Source organism: Tenebrio molitor, chromosome 5 (assembly GCF_963966145.1).
Source record: "Tenebrio molitor chromosome 5, icTenMoli1.1, whole genome shotgun sequence".
Classification (NCBI taxonomy): domain Eukaryota; kingdom Metazoa; phylum Arthropoda; class Insecta; order Coleoptera; family Tenebrionidae; genus Tenebrio; species Tenebrio molitor.
This window is the reverse complement of record NC_091050.1, coordinates 16,511,813-16,534,259: the sequence shown is the minus strand read 5'-3', so window position 1 is coordinate 16,534,259 and position 22,447 is coordinate 16,511,813. Positions and strand designations below refer to the sequence as shown.

The 22,447-nt window shown below is 41.7% G+C and overlaps 6 protein-coding genes across 9 annotated transcripts; 3 read left to right on the top strand and 3 right to left on the bottom strand.

Moving 5' to 3' along the window:
- The first annotated feature begins 6,206 nt into the window (after positions 1-6,206).
- Positions 6,207-7,651, top strand: LOC138130854 (leukocyte elastase inhibitor-like). Its single transcript, XM_069047543.1, has 3 exons — positions 6,207-7,248; positions 7,296-7,446; positions 7,498-7,651. Exons 1-3 carry the CDS (start codon positions 6,391-6,393, stop codon positions 7,635-7,637), a joined length of 1,149 nt encoding a protein of 382 aa, XP_068903644.1. The 5' UTR covers positions 6,207-6,390; the 3' UTR covers positions 7,638-7,651.
- A 357-nt stretch (positions 7,652-8,008) lies between these two features.
- LOC138130853 (antichymotrypsin-2-like) lies at positions 8,009-9,623 on the top strand. Its single transcript, XM_069047542.1, has 3 exons — positions 8,009-8,964; positions 9,012-9,162; positions 9,214-9,623. Exons 1-3 carry the CDS (start codon positions 8,110-8,112, stop codon positions 9,360-9,362), a joined length of 1,155 nt encoding a protein of 384 aa, XP_068903643.1. The 5' UTR covers positions 8,009-8,109; the 3' UTR covers positions 9,363-9,623.
- A 4,724-nt stretch (positions 9,624-14,347) lies between these two features.
- Gbeta76C (guanine nucleotide-binding protein subunit beta-2) lies at positions 14,348-16,461 on the bottom strand. Of its 2 annotated transcripts, none has more exons than XM_069047549.1 (7): positions 16,322-16,461; positions 15,638-16,052; positions 15,302-15,581; positions 15,084-15,249; positions 14,836-15,037; positions 14,564-14,780; positions 14,348-14,517 (listed from the first exon to the last, which is right to left on the bottom strand). In XM_069047549.1, exons 2-7 carry the CDS (start codon positions 15,707-15,709, stop codon positions 14,411-14,413), a joined length of 1,044 nt encoding a protein of 347 aa, XP_068903650.1. In that variant the 5' UTR covers positions 15,710-16,052; positions 16,322-16,461; the 3' UTR covers positions 14,348-14,410. The 2 variants fall into 2 exon arrangements, with proteins under 2 accessions (XP_068903650.1, XP_068903651.1); XM_069047550.1 differs by lacking the exon at positions 16,322-16,461 and adding an exon at positions 16,053-16,152 and having other exon boundaries at positions 15,638-15,791.
- Positions 16,193-22,126, top strand: Plod (procollagen lysyl hydroxylase). 3 transcript variants are annotated; one of them, XM_069047516.1, is made up of 8 exons: positions 16,193-16,243; positions 16,324-16,415; positions 16,471-16,575; positions 17,728-18,297; positions 18,350-18,696; positions 18,747-18,868; positions 18,921-19,148; positions 21,074-22,126. In XM_069047516.1, exons 2-8 carry the CDS (start codon positions 16,361-16,363, stop codon positions 21,984-21,986), a joined length of 2,340 nt encoding a protein of 779 aa, XP_068903617.1. In that variant the 5' UTR covers positions 16,193-16,243; positions 16,324-16,360; the 3' UTR covers positions 21,987-22,126. The 3 variants fall into 3 exon arrangements, with proteins under 3 accessions (XP_068903617.1, XP_068903616.1, XP_068903618.1); XM_069047515.1 differs by lacking the exon at positions 16,193-16,243 and having other exon boundaries at positions 16,330-16,415; positions 21,074-21,398; positions 21,450-22,126; XM_069047517.1 differs by lacking the exons at positions 16,193-16,243; positions 16,324-16,415; positions 16,471-16,575 and adding an exon at positions 16,682-16,861.
- On the bottom strand, positions 19,145-19,875 carry LOC138130867 (immunoglobulin domain-containing protein oig-4-like). The gene is made up of 4 exons (XM_069047560.1): positions 19,699-19,875; positions 19,583-19,654; positions 19,382-19,531; positions 19,145-19,331 (listed from the first exon to the last, which is right to left on the bottom strand). The coding sequence occupies exons 1-4, from the start codon at positions 19,798-19,800 to the stop codon at positions 19,173-19,175; spliced, it is 483 nt and encodes a 160-aa protein (XP_068903661.1). The 5' UTR covers positions 19,801-19,875; the 3' UTR covers positions 19,145-19,172.
- LOC138130864 (immunoglobulin domain-containing protein oig-4-like) lies at positions 19,989-21,027 on the bottom strand. Its single transcript, XM_069047559.1, has 4 exons — positions 20,827-21,027; positions 20,676-20,776; positions 20,238-20,387; positions 19,989-20,188 (listed from the first exon to the last, which is right to left on the bottom strand). The coding sequence occupies exons 1-4, from the start codon at positions 20,906-20,908 to the stop codon at positions 20,030-20,032; spliced, it is 492 nt and encodes a 163-aa protein (XP_068903660.1). The 5' UTR covers positions 20,909-21,027; the 3' UTR covers positions 19,989-20,029.
- Positions 22,127-22,447: the final 321 nt, after the last annotated feature.

Below are 22,447 nucleotides of genomic sequence, written 5' to 3'. Positions count from 1 at the left end.
GTTCGTCTCTTCGTCTAGCCCAGGCGAGTCCCGACGGGGTCTCTGTCGAAGTGGGTGTAAGAGTCACAACACCATATTTGTGGCTCTCGGTGATCAACCAGATAAAAGCAATTTTACTGCCGGTCGCGAGCGATCGGTGTTGTCGCATGAATTATCTCCGGAACGCGATGGTTTTGAGGAATTCCAACAAACACGCTCGGCGTACTGTGTTCAATATAATAAAAGCATATTCCAAGAAACGCCACTTGCGGTGTGCGTAAGTTAATGCTGATGCAATCGCTGAAGAAAGAATGACAATTAACGTCATTCTTTTCATCGGTTTACTGTCAAAAATCAGTAGGTTCCACACGTTGTCAGTTTTCAACGCAAAATTTTCTAATTCTGTGGTGGTAACACTTAATAATTGTACAAGGTGATCAAGAAGAATTGTTTGAGTTAGCAATACCTACAATTAAGAACATTTTTTATTCGGCTATTTGCAGCTCTGCAACAGTATATGTTTTGTTGGTTTATTTGACAGATATCTGACGTAACGTACTATCGCTGGCCAAAATTTTAGTATTGTAAATCAAAGTCTACAACGTCAAACGTTATTGTCAGTGTCAAAGTCAATGCGAAAAAATGGGTATAACTGAAATTCAAAACAGACTATAGAGTTTAAAAGTGACGGGATTTCGATACGGGCAATTGCTGCTAAGGTTTGTGTTGATAAAAGTACCGTTTTATTGGCCACACAAAAATCAAACCTATGCATACATAACCTTTTCCAGAAATAGTCTTGGAAACAACATTTTCCTGCTTATTTACGCGCAGGAAAATTGAATTTTCCGGACCTAGTACATACTGTAAAGACTTTACAAGACGCAAAATAAATTTTTTCGATGTTTTTTACTTTGTAACTATAGTTGCCAACAAAATTGACAAACTTGATTTTTGTGGAATTTGTAAAAAAATTTTCTAAAATCTGTAAATTTCGTTTTTTTACGATTTCCGGAAAAATTTAATACAAAACACGTCGGTAAAATAATACTCGGCACAAAGTGCCTCGTATTTCAATTTAGCTCCTCTTCAGTAATGTGAGATTTTCCTGACTTTTATGTAAATAACTACATATTATTAAAAAAGTGGTGTTTATACAACTCAAATTTTTAATTTTTGGATCTGTTCCACTGTCATCTGTGTACGAATTTTTTTTTGGCCAGCGAAAGTAACAGCAATAAAATGTTAGGTTATAAGAGTAAAAATTAACGGTAAAAAGACATTAAATTTGAAATGCAGAACAATTATTATTTTCAATAATTTCAATGTCAACCCCTCAAGAACCGGAAGTTACTCCAGTTGTACCATTTAAAAATAAAATTCAGTATTACCAACTCACGAATTGATAACTGCGACGTCATGTCGTAAACAGTCGAATTATGTATTGGAATGTTACGTGTGCAGTAAACGTAATTGTCTTATCAGTGTTTGTATTTGAGAATTATCAACTTTTTGGGGTTAATACATATTTCATTTTGTGCTAGTTTAATCTAATTTGTAGGAATTGGCGCCGTATCCTTTGGCTTGGACATTTTCTTGTTCAACATTATCCAGACTGCAAGACAGCTTGACCAACGTTGGTACAACTGGCCCAGCTCCAGAGATGGATAATCAAAATTGAGGCAATTTTGTCAAATTTGCAAATAAAAATTGTGGATATTTGTCGGCTCCAAGAGCTTGCGGTTTAAGCCGGTCGTAAAAACTTCTATAATCGTATCATCGTGACGATAACCTTGGTTTTTTAATTTGCACGTTTTGTTTTGACTAGTCCTTGTTTACTGGCTGTAATGTCAGACTTTCGGTCCCGGAGTTCTCGTCCACGAGGGATTTATCAATGACGCATATCCGCCGAACCGTGAAAACATAGATAATGTGCTCCTCTTGTTCGGATGCAAATCTGAGGTGCGAGGCGACCCAGTGACATGATTCGGAGGCGGCTCCGGTCGCGGTTCGTCCGCCGAAAAGTGCCATTTTGCGGAATCTGGAGCGCTCCGGCTTCCGTTTAACAGTACATACCCTCAACAATAATAGATTTGTTGCAATTAACGGTACTTCCTGATGATGGTCTCCGTACAGATGCGATGGCCGCGAGGTCAACCGTAACGCGACCGACGCAGAAATGAATTTATTCGCGCCGGAAAACGCTGTAATTTATTAATAGGTCCAATCGATATATGGCCCACTTTCATTATTTATATTATTACTTGTGGATGGTATCGATTCGGAATTGCGCCGCAGCGGGATTTGTAACATTCGGAAACCCTTTCGGTCACCAATAACAAAAGTTGAATCGTAAATAATTACTCCTGAGAGTGTAGTTGTCAAAATAGAGGGATGCACTGTCAACAATCAGTTGACAATTTTATCAAGTTGTGGCGTTCAAATTGAACGCAGTACCTTATCGTTACAGCCTGGCGTAACATAACCGTAAAAGTAGAAAAAAACGCGATTTTAATAGAACTTTCTTGTGATTAAGTAGGAGGCATCCGACCCGCTTTTAATTTGACATTTGCAACCGTACGGATCAATCTACGCTAACTACGGTTTCTCAGGGTTGACTCTAGGGATTTATTTGATCGTACGGGTGGTAAATGACTCTAGTGAATCGGTGCTAGTAAGAGCCCCGCTTACTACGCCGCCTACTTAAAAATAGAACTTAAGAGAGGGTAAAAATAGATGTTGGACGATGACAGTCATTAACCGGAAGCAGCTGCGATTTTCCGATCTGAATTTCTCCGATCCGGCCCTCACAACTCGTGCCTCTTCCTCCTTCTCCTCCACCTCCATAAAAATGACAAACAATGGAGCGCTCTTTAACCGTTTAATGGCCCTAATTAACTCGGCTCGGTTCTTTATTCGAACGAGTTGTAGGAAAAGTTGTTGCCCTGTTGCCACATCCACGGCGACGACACGCTCCGCTTCATTGGCATCGCTGTTTCACGATTAATTACTCGAGAAATGAGAAACTCGCAGCGGCAGGTTCACCACGTTCGACGGGGCCGCCACGTTACGTCACAATCGAACCGAAAAACCCATCCTCGCAGTCGCTACTAAATAAAGTAACGTTCGGCGTCGATGATTTGGACACATCTCGATAAACTCGTCAAAAACTTGACTAATTTTAGTTTGTGACGCACCGATTTTTAACCTTCACGTCGGCGAGTGCGTTTATGGCCGCCAGGGGGCGTCACCGTACGCTAATCGCTCGACGTTTGCGTAAGATTCGGACGCGGAGGGTGCATTCTCGGCCTTTTAAATCGACGAGGCAGTTATGAATGGGCGCGTTTACCCATCTCCCTCTCACACCGCCCGATGCGACCCTCGTAACGGTCCCGCCGGTTTTGGCGCCAAACGCCGCCACCGAACGGTCCATCACAACGCACGAAATCAAGTAGGCGCGATCGTCACCAGGACCAGGGCGCCTTGATCGTTTCGAAAAATGTCCACTCGTGGTTGTGCACACCACGTCTGTCTCGGCGATAAGAACGTGACGTCACGTCGTTCCAATTAACTAATCGTCATGACGACGCTTCGTTAGAATTAGCACCTCCAAGACACAATAACAATCAGAAGATCGCGTGCAAAACCGGGATCAATAACAACAAGATTGGAATTGCGCGCGTCTCTCCCCGTACGTCATTTGTCATGTCCCCCCGGTTCTTTATGGGGAGGTCGCCTCCCCCGCCTCGTCGGCCCACGTGAAGGACGTTCACGTGACGCCAACGCGTTTCGGGGTTGTAGATGGCGAGAGCGCGAGGCGAGCAAAGGGGGTTGTTTTATGGATTTTATAGACTTTGTAACTCGGGGGATGGGGAATTCGCGGTATTGTGCGAACATTGGGGGTGGCGTGGGCGGCGAGGTGCCGGAAGCACGCAGCGGGCGATTGCGAGAAAGCAGTTTTTTGTAATTTGGTTTGGAGGGGTGGAAACGGTAATTCCGAGCAAACTATTTTCGGGCCGTGAACTCGCCCCCTCCGCGCGCCGCGTAGCATTGAACTCTGGTGGTTTCGTCATTGCGGGTCCTGCATGAGAATGCGTGAATAAAAATAGACAAAAGGCGATAAATAAATGCATTTTGTCGTCGAAATAATCGAGCGGTGCGACATTCAACCCTCGATTTTTATACCTAGGAGATTGGAACTAGACGATGCGGAAGATTCGTACACTGGCGCCACCTAATAAATTTATTGTTCGATGCAAGTCAACCAAGACTACTAGATTTTGAGTCACGAAAACCGTGAAACGCTACGTGAATGGACCAAAATTAGCGTCTGTTTACGATTTTCGTTTTGTTGGTAAACAATCGTTTGAGATAATGTCGCTGCTGTACTAAGGGCGTGCGTTGTTTGTTTTTATCGTCGCCAGTTTCACAAGCGCTAATTCAATCCGTAAATAACATGCGATGTTTTCCGTGCGATAAAAATAATTGTCCGACCGTCGTACAAAGTAGAATCCTTCCGATACGTAAAAAATTTCACAACAGACTTAGCCGTGGCCCTAATTAAGTCAACGATTCGATTGTGCTGCTGTGCGCCAATCGTTCTAAGGTCGTTTATCTCTCCGAACGGAGTACGTTTGCAGGTTGGTTATTGTACGACGAAAGCCTCGAGTTCAAGTCGTGACTCGGACTCGCCTTATTTCTCCATGTTCTCGTAAAACGGTACATCTACGGTAGAGACAGATTAGAATACACCCACGACGAATAAACAAACTCGAGTTCACACGCACGCCATTCCAAAAGTCTCTCACAGGACAAAATGTGATTTTTTGGAAAGCGAGACCACCCCGTTCGCGCTTCCTCGGAATTTCGATACGATCATCCGAGCTCCGGGTTTGTTATAGAGATGATGTCATTAGCTTAAATAAAACGTCTGCACGTTGATAATAATAATTGAATCGCGTAAACGCTCGTCTCGCGGAAATTTTCCGCGTGAGGAACGTACCCCGGATCGCGGGGGCATAAGGTACTATATCTTTAGAAGGTAGCGCCATTCCGCTCCACAATTTTTCGCCTCGAAATTAAAAGAGATGGCATTATCGATAAATCCCGTGAGTGTGACAAAGATAGAAGTATACACAATTTTACGGGATGTTTGTATCGAGTCAAACAGATTCTATCTTTGTCACACTCACAGGATTTATCGATAATTCCATCTCTTTTAATTTCCAGGCGAAAAATTGTGGAGCGGAATGGCGCTACCTTCTAAAGATATAGTACCTTACGGGGGCAATGGGAGGCGCGCCCTCTGGCGGATCGGCGTTGCGTAACGCGGACAAAATCGTTTCGACTTTATGCAAATAATGTGACAAAATGGTCGACGATTTGTGACATTAGCGGTTGCGCAAGTGCGGCACGAAAGTTTTTGCAGCGAAAACAAGAGTGGTCCGAACGGGACTCCCCCGATCGAAGCGGTTCTCGTTAAATTAATAAAACGCTCCACCTACACCCGTAAAAACATAAATTCTGAGTGGAACGAGGGGCGGGCGGATCGATGGAGGGGTTGAGATTTGTGACCGAAGAGTGTTTTGTTAATCTGCATATCCACGACTGTGGGTAATTGATGTGGATTACCGTTCACTGCGGGCGAATGACCACCTAACATTGTTGAGTACCGGCTCGGAACGACTCTTCTACGATAGATTCTACAATAATAAGAAAGTTTCGTAGATGAACTCGGTGAAAATGACCGTGGTCCACTTTCTCCACGTAAAATAACACATCTAACGACGTACCATCATGTTTATAAATAAAAAGCGACGGTCGACGCTTGTTTGCTAAACACCGACACCGTCGACGGAGACGTTTTGCTCATACATTTCGATGAAATTTGTACTTTCATCGCGTAAACAAATCGATAAAAGTAAGCGACGCATAAAAACTCGTCGCACAAAGTTTACTCGACTGACAAATATAGAACAAAACTACTGAATTATTAAAATGGTAACGATTTAAAGCACTCATCAGCGATGAGGGGTTTTACACCGCACAAATTTTAATTTGAAGCGGCGCTTCTTGCTAGTCGTAATAAATGCACCTGGCTCATTCGACAATTGCCTCAATTGTTCTAAATTGGCGCCCTCTGGGAATCGATAGCGAAAGTACACCTCGCTCACATTACAGACTTTGCTAAAATTGTAGAAGTATGACATGTTTAAATTTGTGCGGTCAATTTCAAGTATCGCAATCCATATAAATCCACTTGGCACAAAATCGCTTTTTACTCATATTGAAATTATATAAAAAAAATTGCATTTTTTATAACTTTGGAAGCAGCGCGAATGTGCGCAAAACTGATTCTTTTATTAGAACCCTACGCATATTTGCACACTTCAGTTGCAATTTCCCTGCACAATGACAGACAAATCATCTTCCACCACGCAAGTTCTTCAAGGCAATGCCGTTTTTGCAAACAATTTGTACCAAATATTGGCGAGAAAACCTGGAAATGTGTTCTTCTCGCCCTTCAGCGTCCACGCCATACTTTCGATGATCTACCAAGGTGCTCGAGATGAAACGGCAAAAGCTCTTGCAGACACTTTGGGACTTCCCGACGCTGAATGCACGGCGATAGCGTACAGATCCATCATGGACCGGCTCAAAACCGTCGAAGATGTAGTTTTGTTGGTGGCATACAAGATATACGCAGGACAATACGAATCTTTTAAAGTCGAATTTGAGAAGGAGGTGCGAGAGAAGTTCGATTCGGAAATAGAGTTTGTGGACTTTGATGACAGGAGTGGCGCCGTGAAAATTATAAACGAGTGGGTTGAGAAGAAAACTGATGATAAGATCAAGGGGATCATCGCGGAGAGTTTCATAACTGAAGAAACGGGTTTGATTTTGATCAATGCGATTTATTTTAAAGGCGGTTGGCGTGAACCCTTCAGGGAGGATTCCACCCAGAGCACACCTTTTTATCTCGATGGGGGAAGTACAGTTGACGTTCAGATGATGCACGGGATAAAGTCAGCCCTGTACAAGCATGATGAAGACTTGAACGCCCACGTTTTGGCTTTACCGTTCAAGGGTGACAAAATTAATTTGGTAATAATTCTACCCGAAGAAAAAGACGGAATTAAAAATTTGGAAACGAAACTTTCAACGAGTTTTGGTCGGGTCACACAAAACTTGGGAAGTAAAAATGTTAGTCTTTCTTTGCCAAAATTCAAATTGGAGGCGGACATGGATTTGAATAAAATACTTCTGGAGGTGAGACGGAAAGACTGGTGACCACTTTATTACGTAAGTTGTTGTAGATGGGCTTGAAGATTATATTCGACAAGCGCTGTGCAAATTTCAAGGGAATAATAGAATTGGCATCCAACGAAAATTTGTCAGTTGACAGTGTCATCCAAAAAGCATTCATAGAAGTCAACGAGTGGGGAACAGAAGCCGCAGCTGCCACAGGTACCTATTCCTTTAATACAGTCTTACAAGACAAATACTTTTTTTTTTAAGTTGTGAAGAAGAAAATTATAAAAAGATGTATGAAACTTGTTGATTTCAATGTGGACCATCCTGCCATTTTTATGCTGGTGGATGGTCAAGGTGACGCTGCTAACGTACTCTTCTACGGAAGGCTGTCCCACCCGAAATAAACTGTTCAATTTTATGTGTTTCTCTTTATTTTTATCGAGACAGATATTTTAAACTCGAAGAGAGAGTTGACTCAGGTTCAACCTATTTATATTTTATTGTTGTTATTTGCGACGCAGCTGCCATCTAGGAGTGCGTTTCTGGATCACTTGACGTTGGCAACACAAATCTGAATCATTGACAAAGATTACCTCACGATTACCTATGCCGTTGGATGCCTATGAACATAATTCTGTTTTTTATTAAATATTTTTCGCAATATAATTTCACCTTTTATGCAATTAATCAAATAAATCACTACAAAAATCTAACAGTTTTTTATTTTAACCTTGAAAGCAACACGAGTGCGCCCGGAGTTTTTATTAGGACAGTCAGTTCAATATATATCTTTAGTCTGTGAGTCAGTTTCGCTTCAGCTTCAGCAGAGGTCAGAGATAACTTCAGTTATATTCGAGCGCACGGTTTGTTTACCCAATGATGGACTCCTTAGCACAAGTTCTTGAGGGCAACGCCATTCTCACAAACAGTTTGTACCGAGTTCTGGCAAAACAAGATGGGAATGTGTTTTTTTCGCCCTTCAGCATACACACGATCCTGTCGATGTTACACCAAGGTGCTGAAGACGAGACCGCGAAAATTCTTGCAGACGTTCTCAAAATTCCTGACGCCAAATCCACAGCTCTAGCCTACAAATCGATACTAACAGAGCTGAAATCTATCGAAGACGCCGTCTTGTTGATGGCGAACAAGATATGCATCAGACAATCAGAAACTTTCGAAGACGAATTTAAAAAAGAAGTTCGCGAAAAATTTGATTCAGAAGTTGAGGTTGTCGATTTCGAAAATAATAAGAGTGGCGCCGTGAAGAAAATAAACAAATGGATTGCGAAGAAAACTGGAAATAAAATTAAAGAGATAGTCAATGTTGAGATGATAGACGAGGGCTCAGCTTTGGTTTTGATCAACGCCCTTTACTTTAAGGGCGATTGGTTCGAACACTTTAAAAAGGGTTCTACAACGAGTCAAGAATTTTATGTCAAAGAGGGAAGCACTGTGAATGTCGAAATGATGAAAGGGACGAAAACAGGCTATTACAAATATGATGAAGATTTGATGGCACAGGTTGTAGCCTTGCCGTTCCAGAATCGAAGAATTCAGTTGGTGATTGTGCTACCGGAACAAAAAGATGGAATTAAGAATTTGGAAGAGAAACTAGTTTCCACGAGTCTGACTCAGCTTACGAAAAATTTATACAAGAACGTTATTGATTTGTCTTTGCCGAAGTTTAAACTCGAGACCAGTATGGATCTCAATGAAATACTGTCAGAGGTGAGACACAAAAGGTGCGTAAAGCGTCACTACCATACCAGTTGTAGATAGGGCTGAAGAATATATTCGACGCGGAGTACGCAAATCTTAGGGGAATGGTTGTCCTAAAGCGTGACGAAAATGTGTCCGTCGACAAGATTATCCAAAAGGCTTTTCTAGAAATCAATGAATGGGGGGCAGAAGCTGCGGCGTCCACAGGTACGTATTTATGGATTGAAGTCTCGTAGAAAAATATTAATTTTGTTCCAGTTGTAAAATTAAGAAAAGTGGTAAAGTGCGGCAGGGTTCCAACTGTTGTCACATTTACCGTCGACCATCCTGCCATTTTCATGCTAGTGGACAGTCAAGATGATTTTGTTAACATACTCTTCTACGGAAGACTGTCTCACCCGAAATAAATCTTAAAATTTGTTTTGTATTTCTTTCTTGATCGAGTTAGGTACTTTGAGATCAAGAAAAGATACGATGTCAGGTTCATCATTTTTTTTATAGTTGTAATTTGTAAGGCAGCATGTAGTAATGTATTTCTGGAGTCAGTGGTAACAGTCCAAATCGCTGATAAAGATTACGCTTATACCTATAAATAAACAAAATATTTTTTGTAATATGCAGTTTCACTTGTTGAGGTATTGAAATAAAACAGTACGAAAGCTTAATAATTGTTTATTTTAATTTTGAAGCCACACGATTGCCTTTAGGACATTTGTGAACAGTCGAGTGTATGGTATACAGGGTGTTATAGAAGTCAACGTAATAAATTTAATCACCATTAGAACTCTTTAAAATAAACGGTAGGTATTTCCCGGTTGTCCTCGGAGTGTGGAAAGAACGATTTCTCGCACGCGGTGTTTTTTACTTTACAGCAGAAACTAGGGGAAATTGCATTGTAAGATTGGTGTTTAATGACGTAGACAAACGGAAACCTCAATTCACTTTAAACAAATGGACGCTTCGTCACATTTGGAATTGTAAAATTAATTCTCAACAACACAATAAATAAGTAATTTTATTATAAAACAAATAAGAATACCTACTATTCAAAAAGATAAGAATAATAACAAGGCTTTGAAAATGTTAAATTATTTACTTTTTTTGTACCGAGTACCGGGTGAGTCAAGTTTTACCGCCCGAGCGAAAACACCCACTTCTAATCAATTTAAAATTCAGGATTGATTGTGTATCACTGCAGAACAATCTGTAAAAATTTCAAAATTTTTAATGAAACAGGTAAAGAATAAAGATTTCGTTTTAATTCAATAACCACTACATTAATATAAATAATTTTTCACTGAGAGTCCTTTCAAACATTTAGGAAAAATTTGGTGTCATTAAAATCATGAAAACATCAAAGGTTTTTGAAATAAATGGAATTTGATATTAAAGTGCAAAATTTAGCTATGATTTATTATTAAATTGGGCGGTCAGTTTCACAAAAGAAGTTGACGTAGGTTGTTTATGGTACCCTTTAGGAGCTTAAGAATTACTAGAAAAGTTGTCAACAGATGTTTCCCAACAATGACATATTTATTTATGACACTGTAGCTGTAAATCTTGGTAATTTTTCTCTATTACTGTTAAGGATGAACTGGAGTAACATTGAAAAATGGCGAAAATTGCTTAAAATTGGTAAAATAGTCCTTTCATCCATTCTAAAGTACTACTGTTCCAAATTTAAAAAAATTTGATCGAGGAATTTTAAAGTTATTACCTTTTAGTGTTTCGGGATATTTTACACGTGTTCTTATGAGAAATAGAGCAGTGGTCGCATAAAAATTGATAAAAAACATATTTCAAAAAGGCCAATTTTTCTCAAATTTTTCACACATAAAGTATCGATATCGTAGAATTTTCTAATGAATTTACAAAAAAAGTTGGTCGAGGATTTTTCATGTAATCGCTAATTATATGTGGAAAAACACGGTTTTTGAGGTTATGTATCTGTTTTAATTTCAATAAAAGTGAACAAAATGCATATAATTGACGTCGGTATGCAACATTACACTCATATCGCACGTTTTACTACAGTTACGTTAAGAACTTTAACAGAAATCAATGAAAATTGAAATTCAGTGTGCTTCTGTTTACTTTCACGTACAGTCTTTAGTCTTAGTCAAAAGATTGTAAAATCACATGTAAGTAATTATCTAAATATCAAGAAAATAAACACAAAATGTAACTCATTACAATTCGTTTCCAAAAATTAAAAACTTTTTTTTCAAATATTGATTTCTCGTAATAAACGTTTCATAGCATTATAAGAATTCCGCAACTTTTTGCTGAGATTGTTACTCCAGTTCATCCTTAAAATTGGAATAATTCAAAAACGAATAATTTTCTTTTGATGCGAATTTCATAAATGTGTTCTTTGAATTAATTGTGAATTGTGAGCGTGTACCAAAATAGTAGTTTATTTGACGAGTTTGTGTGTAAATTGGGTCTTTTTTGGCACGAGTGGCCCACGAGTGCCAAAAAAGGCCTAATTTACACATGAACGAGTTGAATACAACGTTTTTTTGTTCGACGAGCCCCTTAAAGGCTCCAAATCGCTTAAAATCTTTAAAATTAGCTTGACGTTTCGTTTTGACAAGTTGTGACATTTACCAAAATCCGTTCAGATAGGAGAAAATTCTCAAATTCTGACAGTGTCGAACAAAAAAAATGTTTTTTTGCTCAAAATCGATTTTTTAAATTTTATGGCTCTGAATGAAGTGATAACGGAAAATTGACTGCACACATTTGAAGTCTTATATCAAGGGAATGTAACCCTAAAGTTTCGTGATTTTTATTAATTTTTTAATAGGGTTAATCCGGTTAATCGTGCGGGCGGTAAAACTTGACTCACACGGTACAGTTGGCTTCAAAAAAAACGGAAAATGAAATTTGACCTAATGTGAATTGGAAATTTAATTTGTCAATTTATGTCAATTTGTGTCTGTTTGACAGTAGTATTTGTATTTGCATACCTAACTGACATTTCTGACACATAAGTGTAGTTTTTTAACCTAAATTCTAAAAGACCGTTTCAAACTATAAAAATTTAATAAATTTTGAAAGAACTTTTTCTGACAGTTCCCGTTTTTTTTTTAACCCAACCGTACCTAACTTCTGCGGGAAGAAATTTCCCGCGTTTGCACTAAAACAAACTGCTCACGCGGGAAATTTCACTCATGAATGTGTAAACATACATGTATGAGCGGGTATGAATTTTAGGGTTCAAATTATATTTAATTTGAGGAAAAAATTATAAAATAGAAAAAAGTTTATTCTAGCGAGTCCTCTTGGTGGTTAAATTTATTAGGTACGTGGACTTCCTAACGTATCACATTTTGGCAAGACAACTTGGGAATGTGTTATTTTCGCCTTTCCACATGGACGCCATCTTCTGAATACTATAAAGGTGCTCAAGATGAGATCGCTAATGTTTTGGCAGACTGAAAACTCCTGACGTCAAATCCACAGTTCTAGTCTATCGATCGCTGCTAACAGAGGTGAAGCCATCGAAGTCGTGGTTTTGTTGATGGTGCACAAGATATCGGTCAGATAATCGGAATCCTTTGAGGATTAGTTGGAGAAAGAAGTTCCCGAAAAATACGATTCGGAAATGGAATTTGTCAATTTTGACAAGACAAGACAAGAGTGGCACTGTGAAACATTTTATGTTGAAGGGGGAAGCACTATGAACGTCGAAATGATGAAGGGGAGGGAAAAGGGTTGTAATAAGTACGACGAAAATTTGAAGGCACAGATTTTGGCGCTGCCAAAGAATTACAACTTCACTAGTTAGTCACTATAAACTTTCTTGCTGATAGGGCTTAATAATATGGTCGATAATGTTTACCCAAAACGTTTTTTTGAAATCAATGAAAACGGGACAGAAGCTGCAGCGTGCACAAGTGCGGATTTATTTATGTTTCGAACTTGCCACCGTCGACCATTCTGCCAAGTTCTCGACAACGACATATTAATTTTCGGGAGATTCTCTCACCTAAACTTCAGACTTTTTTAATTAAATGTGATAGCCTGTGTTATTTAAGTGATAAAAATGCGATTACTAAAAATAGAACTGACGCAGCAGTGTTGCAGTTCTCGTCAACTTTCGCCGCTCCACCGTGCTCGCAACAATGGTAGATGATGCAAAGAAATTCGAAAGGCAAGTGTTACACAGGAACGCTAATTTTACAGATAAACTCTTCCAAATCTTAGTGGAAACGTGTTTTTCTCGCCCTCGTGCATTCACGCCTTTCTGTTGATGATATATCAATGCGCGCAAGCGACCACAGCCGAAGTGTTATCAAACATTCTTGATGTTCCCGACCCTAAATGCACCGCTCTTGGCTGCAAAACTGTAAATCAACGTTTAAAATCTCTAAAGTATGTCACACTACTACCGGCGAACAAAATCTACGCCCGCTGCCGAAACGTTGTGTAACTTTTGCAAACACCATCACCGAAGAATTTTCTGAAGAAATGGACTTGATCGATTTTGCCAGCAGTGCAGCCATCGATGTCATCAACGACTGGGTGGAAAATAAAACTGAGGGCAAAATCAAAGAATTGCTCAGACCTGGATTTGTAAATGCGGGAATGCGGCCACTGGTCTAGTTCTAAACACGAATTTTTTCGAAGGGGCTTGGTTTTTCCAATTTAGAGAGTCGGCAGCTGCCAGTGATGTTTTTTACAAGAGCGACGGTCAGACTGTAGAGGTTACCAACCCTCCCAAAATGCGAGTATAAAAGACAGGATCAACTGGAGCCTCAAATACTGTTTGTTAAATTCGTTGGGCACCAGATGGAATGGTTATTGTGTTGCTCTTTGAAAACATAGTATTAAACAGTTGAAAGCCAAATTAACTGCAAAAGGTTTCCGTGGAAGTATGGAAGACTTGGAGAGAACGGAAATGATTCTTCACTTGTCCAAATTTAAGATGGAGGAAACGATAGAACTGAAGGAGATTCTTGTGGAGGTACGTGGTGCAATTTTCTTTAAAAAAAGTCTCAACAAAATTTGTGACAGTTTGGGTTGGAAAATATTTTTTATCAGGGGAAAGCTGATTTTGGGGGAATTACCACCAACAGTGATGGTTTCTCTTTGTGAGAGACTCGATCCAGAAGGCTTACATTGTGGTTGATGAGTACGAATGCGAAGCGGGGGGCTGCTTCAGGTGAATATTAACAATTTTGAAAACAATCAGAATTGAGTTAAAATTTGAGTCAACTCTGGGGGGTTCCCAAAGGAGAGTGTCTGAAACCACCTGACCCAGTTTTGTTGAAAGTGAATTGATCAACGATTTTCATGTTGGTGGTTCTCGAAACCAAAAATATTCTCTTCCGCGGACGCCTCGAAGATCCTGCGTTACATTAACATCTGACAGAAAATTCAAATGCATTCTGGAAGAAGAGTATATTTTGTAATTACAACTGAATCACATTATAGTTTTGTCGATAATTTAACCCCAGACTCTTACGTTTTGGTCCCAGCTGGCTGTCACCACTGCTATCCCATTCTGGGCGACCGAAAGCGAAGTGACGCGGTTTTCGTGTCCGGACAAGGTTCCTAAAACTTATTCTCTTAAGCCTGAACTCTCATAAGTCTATCGTACCGTTATGTTGGTTCTTGAGGGTGTCCCACATGTGGACGTTGTTGTCGTCGGAGCCGCACAGCAGGATCCTGCCGCTGACGGACAACCCGCAGGAGGTGAAGCCGCTGTTGGCTGACGGCGGCTTGTAATGGGCGATTTGCTGGTCGCTCCGTATGTCAAACATACGGGCGGACTTGTCTTCGGAACCGGTGGCGAAAGCGTACCCGCTCGGGTGGAACTGGAAACAATTAACATAGCCTCGTCTTCCGTCTTCCTGGTTGGAAGGGTCTTACGCAAACTGAATTGACGTCGGATTCGTGACCGAAGAACGTCTGTCTCGGCTTCTCCTCGCGGATGTCCCACAAGCGACAAGTCTTGTCGACGCTCCCGGTGATGAAGCTGTTCCCGTCAGGGGACAAACTAATGGAGACGACGTCGCCGTTGTGGGCGACGAAATCGGCGGTTTTTCGCCCCGTCTCCAGGTCCCACTTGCAACTGAAAACAGAAATAGAGGGAGTCTCTCCGGTTTGCATACAGTTACATTTTCATGTCGCCCGAGCCGGTGATGATGTTCCTGTCGCCGAGGAAGCGGCAGGAGCTGAGAAAACCGTCGTAGCCGGCGAGCTCGCGGACCATCTTGGCCACCCCCGAAGAGTCGCGGTTATTCAGGTCGTAGATGGTGCACATGTTGTCCATCCCGCCGCACGCTGAAATGCGCGTTTAAATTATGTGGTGCGTTTGAGGGGGCGATTCGTGTACCAACGAAATTTCCGGAAGGAGCGTAAGCGACGCTCATCACCCACGCAGAACGCAAGGGGATGATTTGCATTTTGTTTCCTGTGTAGGTATCCCAGATTATGAGCTTTCCGTCGAGGGATCCGGTGACGCAGTGTCTGTTGTCTCCACTGTAGTGCACCGAATTCACCTTGTTCAGGTGCCCCTTCATCAGCTTCTTCGTCGTGATTTTGACGCGTGGGGCGTCCGGGACGCCGCCGCACGCGCTCTCCAGTGTGACGTCCATCTGCTTTTTCTGCTCTTCCTAAAATAGCCGGAGGGTGGCGGCCATTGTGACCGATAAAACAACAACTTTTTTACCTTTAGAGTGTTGTACAGTTCCTCCAACTCTTTGCGTAATGTCGCAAGTTCCGGATCGTTTTTCGGCGGCATTTCTGCACCGACCCCGGCTTTTTTGCTCACCACCTGAGAGTATCTTCGCAACTGACAAAACGCCCGAAGCCAGGCATGTAATCTAATTAGTTTTAATTGAATAAGTTGGTTTTATGTACGTGCCGATACCCTACATGTGTTATTTTAACCCAATTCACTATCGATTTTGTTGGAAAGTTCACGGATTTTCGAAAAATTATTATTAGATTATTGGATCAATCGGAGTGTGGCGATCTGGTGAAATTCGTGGTTCCAGCATCGTTAGGGGAAATGAAAAAACAAATCGATCCTTTCACTCCAGTCACACAATTAACGCTCCAATGGTTATTGGTCAATTTCTCACCTGTCAAATATAATAAGAAGAAACAATGAAACACTTAAACAATCGTCACGTAATTTATTGTTGTAATGCTACAAACTCGTCTGTTAAAGACGTATGCGCTTGTTAATTTGATGAGATCTAACATGACGGTAACTGTTTTCGGATCTACAAATCTACAAAAAAAACCCGCAACGACACTGTTAGTTTTCTCGGTGAGTGTGGAAATTGGCTTTATTGTACACAATTTTTTGGTCCGGTGGTTTTGCAAATTTGCCGCTTTTACTACTTACAGACCGCGTCATTCTCTATTTGAACTGGCGACAAGAAAGATGTTGATTTATCTCCGAATCTTGACGATCGCGGTGTTCTCAAAATTCACGAACGGTAAGACCCAGACATTTTTTCGACACTTCTTCACTTTTTTTTGCAACTTTTCAAGGGAATCTCAACCCTCAATGCACCAAACAAGAGGACAATTGTGGCGAACCTCTTCACAACGTATACGTGCAACTCAGTGATAACGATATTGACACCAAAACGTCAGGTAATTAAAATCTTTTTTCAACAGTCGCGCCAATTTTTGAATTTTTAAATCGTCAAGTTGGTAGCTGTTCTCGGTGTGACGTTGCATGCCACCACCAACGCAAAACGCAACTTCAACTTCAGTGCCATATAAACGTCACGGTGATGGGTTCGTGCTTGGAATCGGTGTAAATAAATGCCGGCAAAATTGATTATTTTATATTAAAATAACGAAATCATGATTTGTTACAGTGTGTTCGTATTATTTTTAGCTATAATTTCTAGTGCCATTAGCGAGACAAATGACGGTATGTCTTTTTTGTTAAATATAAAAAAAATAATTTCCGCAACATGACTTGAAAATAAACATTAATCATATAACATAATTAACATTTTTCATGTTAATTTGTGTAATTAATGGAATCTGTGATGGACAAGATGAAGTCACGTACGCATCGATTCTATTTTGTTTACATTATGTCATCGACCTATTTCCGGAATAATTACTAAAGAATACGCGGAAGTGAGATAAAAATTGCGAAGAAGAGATTAATGCCACCAGACATTGATAATTGTTGTCAACTGGGACGTTGTTTTGACGCTAAAATTTCTTGTTTGGGTGAAATTTTATAAAATCGAGATCACTTAGAAGGCTGGTTTCGTCATGACAACCAGATGTGAAAAGTGACTTATGTCTGTACCACATGGTTCATTGAAGTTTAATTTGATGTCGCATATTGAAAATGTTTTTAAATGATTGAACGATCTATCAGTTACCCTCCATAAAAATTCCATTTCTATTGTCTAAATTAACCGTTCAAGCTTCCTACAGACTAAACACTTTTAATCCAGTAGCAATTTAAAAAGCAATCAGTTAAATGTTATGACATTTTTCTTACTACATTGTCACACAAAAAAGATTATTCAAAAGCCGATCACTTCATTCGATTGTTCGATCAGTTAATTATTCGAATAATCACCAATTGGGCAAGTGATTGTTAAACAAATTATCGATTGAAGTGTCAGTGGATCGTTAAAGTCTTTCCTGCAATTAAAACTTATTTTCACGGTACAATCGATTGTCACAGCTATTGTGGCGATTTCGCTGAGACGTGACTCATCCATCTCTCCGCGTAATTGAAGTTTTCGTTTTCACAATTTGAAAATTTTACAGAAATTCTAGTCTTCACCGTCGCCAGCGAACCTACTGACGGTTTCAAACGTTACCTTGCCTCGGCGCGCCACAATCACATCGCACCCACCGTCCTGGGCTTCGGGCAAGAATGGAAAGGTGGCGCTGACATCAAGAACCTACCCGGAGGTGGCTGGAAGATCAACCTCCTGAAAGAAGCGCTCCAACCCCACAAGAACGACAAAGACAAGATAATACTTTTCACCGACGGTTACGACGTCATCTTCGACGGCGACTTGGACGCGATCGCCAAAAAATTCAAAGAGACGGGCGCTAAAGTCCTGTTCGGGGCAGAAAGCGCCTGCTGGCCTGACAGCGAGCTCGCCCAGAAATACCCGGAAGTAGTCGAAGGAAAACGATTTCTCAATTCGGGGTTGTACGCCGGGTACGCCCCCGAATTGTGGGAGTTGCTGCAATACGACACCGTCCAGGATAACGACGACGATCAGTTGTTTTTCACCAAAGCGTACCTCGATCAGGCGCTCAGGGAGAAACTGGGCTTCAAGTTGGATCACAAGAGCGACGTCTTTCAGAATCTTAACGGTGCTGTCAGTAAGTAAAAGCGCTACCTGGTGGTGATCGTTTAATCAGGATGACGTTACAGATGAGGTGGAAGTCGTGGAGGTTAAGCCGAAAGAGGGTGCGGAAACGTACGCCGTAAAAAATGTGATGTATCACACGCGACCGTTGATTTTACACGGGAACGGACCTTCGAAAATCTCTCTGAATTATATAGGAAATTACGTCCCGAACGCTTGGAATTCCGTCGAAGGCTGCGTCCACTGTAAAGAGGACCACTTTGATTTGGCCAACAAAGACCGCTCCCAAATTCCCGCAGTTGTCCTCGCCGTTTTTATCGAATTAAACACTCCGTTTCTAGAGGAACAATTGCAAAAGATTCACGCCCAAGACTATCCCAAAGAACGTATCGATCTTTTTATTCACACTGCGGTAACTAACTCGACGAGAGAAATGTCTCAGTTTTAATTCGAAATTTGCAGGTCAAGTACCATTCGAGTCACGTCAAAGAATTCGTAGAAAAACACGGATCAGAGTATCGATCAGTCAAAGAGATTAAGCCTGAAGATGGCACCACCGAGTGGGCCGCCAGAGACCTGTCTTTGTAAGTTTATTGCCAAATCGAAACGATAAAAAATTGATTTGTCTGTTTGAAGGGATCATTGCTTGTCAAAAGAGTGCGACGTCTACTTCTCCGTCGATTCGGTCGCCCATCTCGACAATCCCCACACTCTACGCTTGTTAATTGAACAGAATAGGACTGTCGTGGCCCCGATTTTGGCGCGTCCGGGCAAAGCCTGGAGTAACTTCTGGGGGGCCCTCACCAAAGACGGTTTCTACGCCCGCTCGAACGACTACATGGACATTGTGCACAACGATAAGAGGTTAGTTTGTTTATTTTATCACATTTAATCAAATACAATGCTGAAATCGGTCTTGAACGATCGGCGATCGATAGAATACATGTTGTCGGCCGTACACTCGTACACTCCCGCGTCCATCTGGGTCGCCGGATCTATTTCGAGCTTGCTCTTGATCCGGTCGTCTCCTATGGTCCACTCATGAATCTGCAATTTGCTTTATTAGGAAAGAGTTGAGGAGAGTGGGACGGACTTACGTTAAGGTAGAGATGGGTGAATATTTCGCTTCCGTCTTTGTACCAAGTGATGTGGGGTCGCGGCTTGCCTCTGGCCATGCAGACGAAGGCAATCTTGTGCCCCAAGACGTACTCGTAATCGAAATGGGAGGCCAGGGTGATTTTAGCCCCCTGAGAAAACCTAGAATGAGGGGGTGTTGCTCGTCGCAAGCAAATACTTACGTTGTTGTTGTTGTAATATTGGTCAGATTCTGGGTCTCTGTATTTACCGGTGATGGGCAAGCCTATCTGGAACTAATCAAGGGGTCACCGGAGATCTAAGGGAAAGAAATGCCTACCTTTGATTTCGCTCTGGCCCTCGTGCGCCCTCTTCGGCATTCCACGTCCCCCACGAGCCCCAGAATCACAAATAGCAATACGCAAACGACGTACGTTCTCATACTTGACAGTACAGTGTCCGGACCGTACCAATTCTGCGAGTGAAGTAGGAAAATCACTTATTAGGTCCCCCTCGTGTGCACAGATTGCTCGTAATTCGTCTCAATTGGCGTGTTGCATTAATAAATTTGGCATAGCGATATGGTTTGATGGAAGGTAGTTTAATCTCGAAAATATTCCACAAACGAAATCATCTCAAATTATTTATTTAACATTAGAAAAGGGTACAGTTCAGTAAGTGACCATCACGTAGTCCGTGCGGAAGCCTCTGGTATCAATGGCGTACTTGTTGTTCGCTTGGCACTCGTAATATCCCGCGTCTTTCTGCGTCGTGGGGTCGATCTCCATCTTGCTTTTGACCGTGTCGTTGCCCAGCGGCCACTCGTGCACCTAAATCAAAAACATCAGATCCTCCCTTCAACCGTTCCCACCCTCCAACCTGGAAAAATTTATGGGCGTAGAGTTCGATCCCGTCCTTAAACCACGTGATCTCGGGCCGGGGGTACCCCTGCGCCATGCAGAAGAAAGTGATCTTCCTTCCCAACATGTACTCGAGCTCGAAATGGCTCGCTTTTACTATTTTAGCTCCCTGAAACACTCCCAGTTATGTATGGGAATCCGTGTTGAGAAAATTTTCACAAAACGCTAACCCCAAAACACAAACTCGTCAAAGTGTAAAGGAGATCGTGACCAAAGGTGTCTTCTTTAATTGAACTTTTTGAAAGTTTGAACATCCAAAGTACTCTTTCCAAATGACAGTTCTTGAAGAGATGGCAAGGTTGTCGACGAATCACGTGGTGGATTTTTCGCCGTTCGTATTTTGTGGTTAGTGTATTGTGAAATATTTGTACGTTACGTAACGCTACGTCTGGCTTACGTCTTTGTTATCGTAGTAGCTGGCCGAGGCAGGGTTGCGGTGTTGGATGATGGGGGGCACCCGTGAGTTGAAGATGCGGCCCCGCCCTCGCCCGTGCTTTCCTAAACAAGGGTTACGTTATATAGGTCACTAGGCTATGTGAGGGTACCACCTCCACGTCCCCCGGCGCGTGCCCCCAAACATGTCGGAATGCATACAGCCACACAGATCACTATGACTAACAGTTTTTGCATCTCGCTATGGCAATGGGACAGATGCACGAGTGTTGGTTATAAAAATCTGCACCATTAACGATCAAAATCGCATTCCACAAGGGGTACTATAATTGGATGATTATTTACTAAAAGGGGACGCGTCATTGATTCAGCTTTAATCAGGTTGTTTTCTTTATATTCCAGAGGGTTATGGAATGTCCCGTTCGTTGCCAACTGTTACGCGATAAACGCGACGCTGCTCAGACGGTACGACAGGTCCAAATTGGGTTTCGCCAAAGACAACCTGGACGCGGACATGGCCTTCTGCGCCAATCTAAGAGACTTGGATGTGTTCATGTACGCCTCTAATCGCTTAGATTTCGGCCACTTGGTCAATCCCGAAACGTTCGACGTGACGAGAGCAGAACCGGAGATGTACCAGATTTTCGACAACGAACAAGATTGGGAAGACAGATTCATCCACGAGGACTACCCCGAGAACTTCAATCCCGAAAAAAAGAACGCACAAGTGAGTGACTCGACATCGCTGCAAACACAATCAACAATGGAAATGTTGCAGCCCTGTCCAGACGTCTACTGGTTTCCGATCGTGAGTAAACGCTTCTGCCAGAGTCTCATCAACATGATGGAGAACTTCGGAAAGTGGTCCGACGGGACCAACCAGGACACGCGTCTCGAAGGTGGCTACGAAGCCGTACCCACGCGCGACATCCACATGAACCAAGTCGGATGGGAACGCCACTGGCTGGAGTTTCTCCGCAAGTACGTCAGACCGTTGCAAGAGCACGTCTTCATCGGGTACTTCCACGATCCGCCAAGGTCTCTCATGAATTTCGTGGTGCGATACAAGCCCGGGGAGCAACCGTCGCTCAGACCCCATCATGACAGTTCCACCTACACCATCAACATCGCGTTGAATCAAAGAGGGGTGGATTACGAAGGGGGAGGTTGTCGGTTCATTAGGTACAATTGTAGCGTGGTCGATACCAAGCCGGGGTGGCTGCTCATGCATCCGGGAAGGTTGACTCATTATCATGAAGGTTTGCTGGTTACCAAAGGAATTAGATATATTATGATTTCATTCGTCGACCCATAAACCGTTCCTACACCCAATAAGATGTACTAATTGCTTTAAACTTTTATTTAGATCTGATTAATTCGCATTTAATTTTTACTGCCTTTTGTACATAACTTTTGTAACGTCAATTAATTTAATAAAACGTGTATTTTCTCTAAGTGTTGTTTTATTCATTGGAAAAAGTCAGCACTTAAAAAAACAAATAAACCTGCGGAATTTAGAATCGTCAGAGTGTGATGACTTGATGAGCTGGCCTTTAAGTTTTTCAGTGAAGTAGCAATAAATAATCTTCAGCCTTGATTGGTTATCTACATACTTGATCGATTATTCAATGAAACTCTTTTTTTGTGATATTGTTTACTAATTCGTTTATAGAATTATGAAAAAGCACTAGAGCCAACAAAAACCTTGTGGCATTCCACACTTTCATTGTCACTGAACTTTCGTTGCCTTTGACACCAGTTTTCAATTTATAGTCC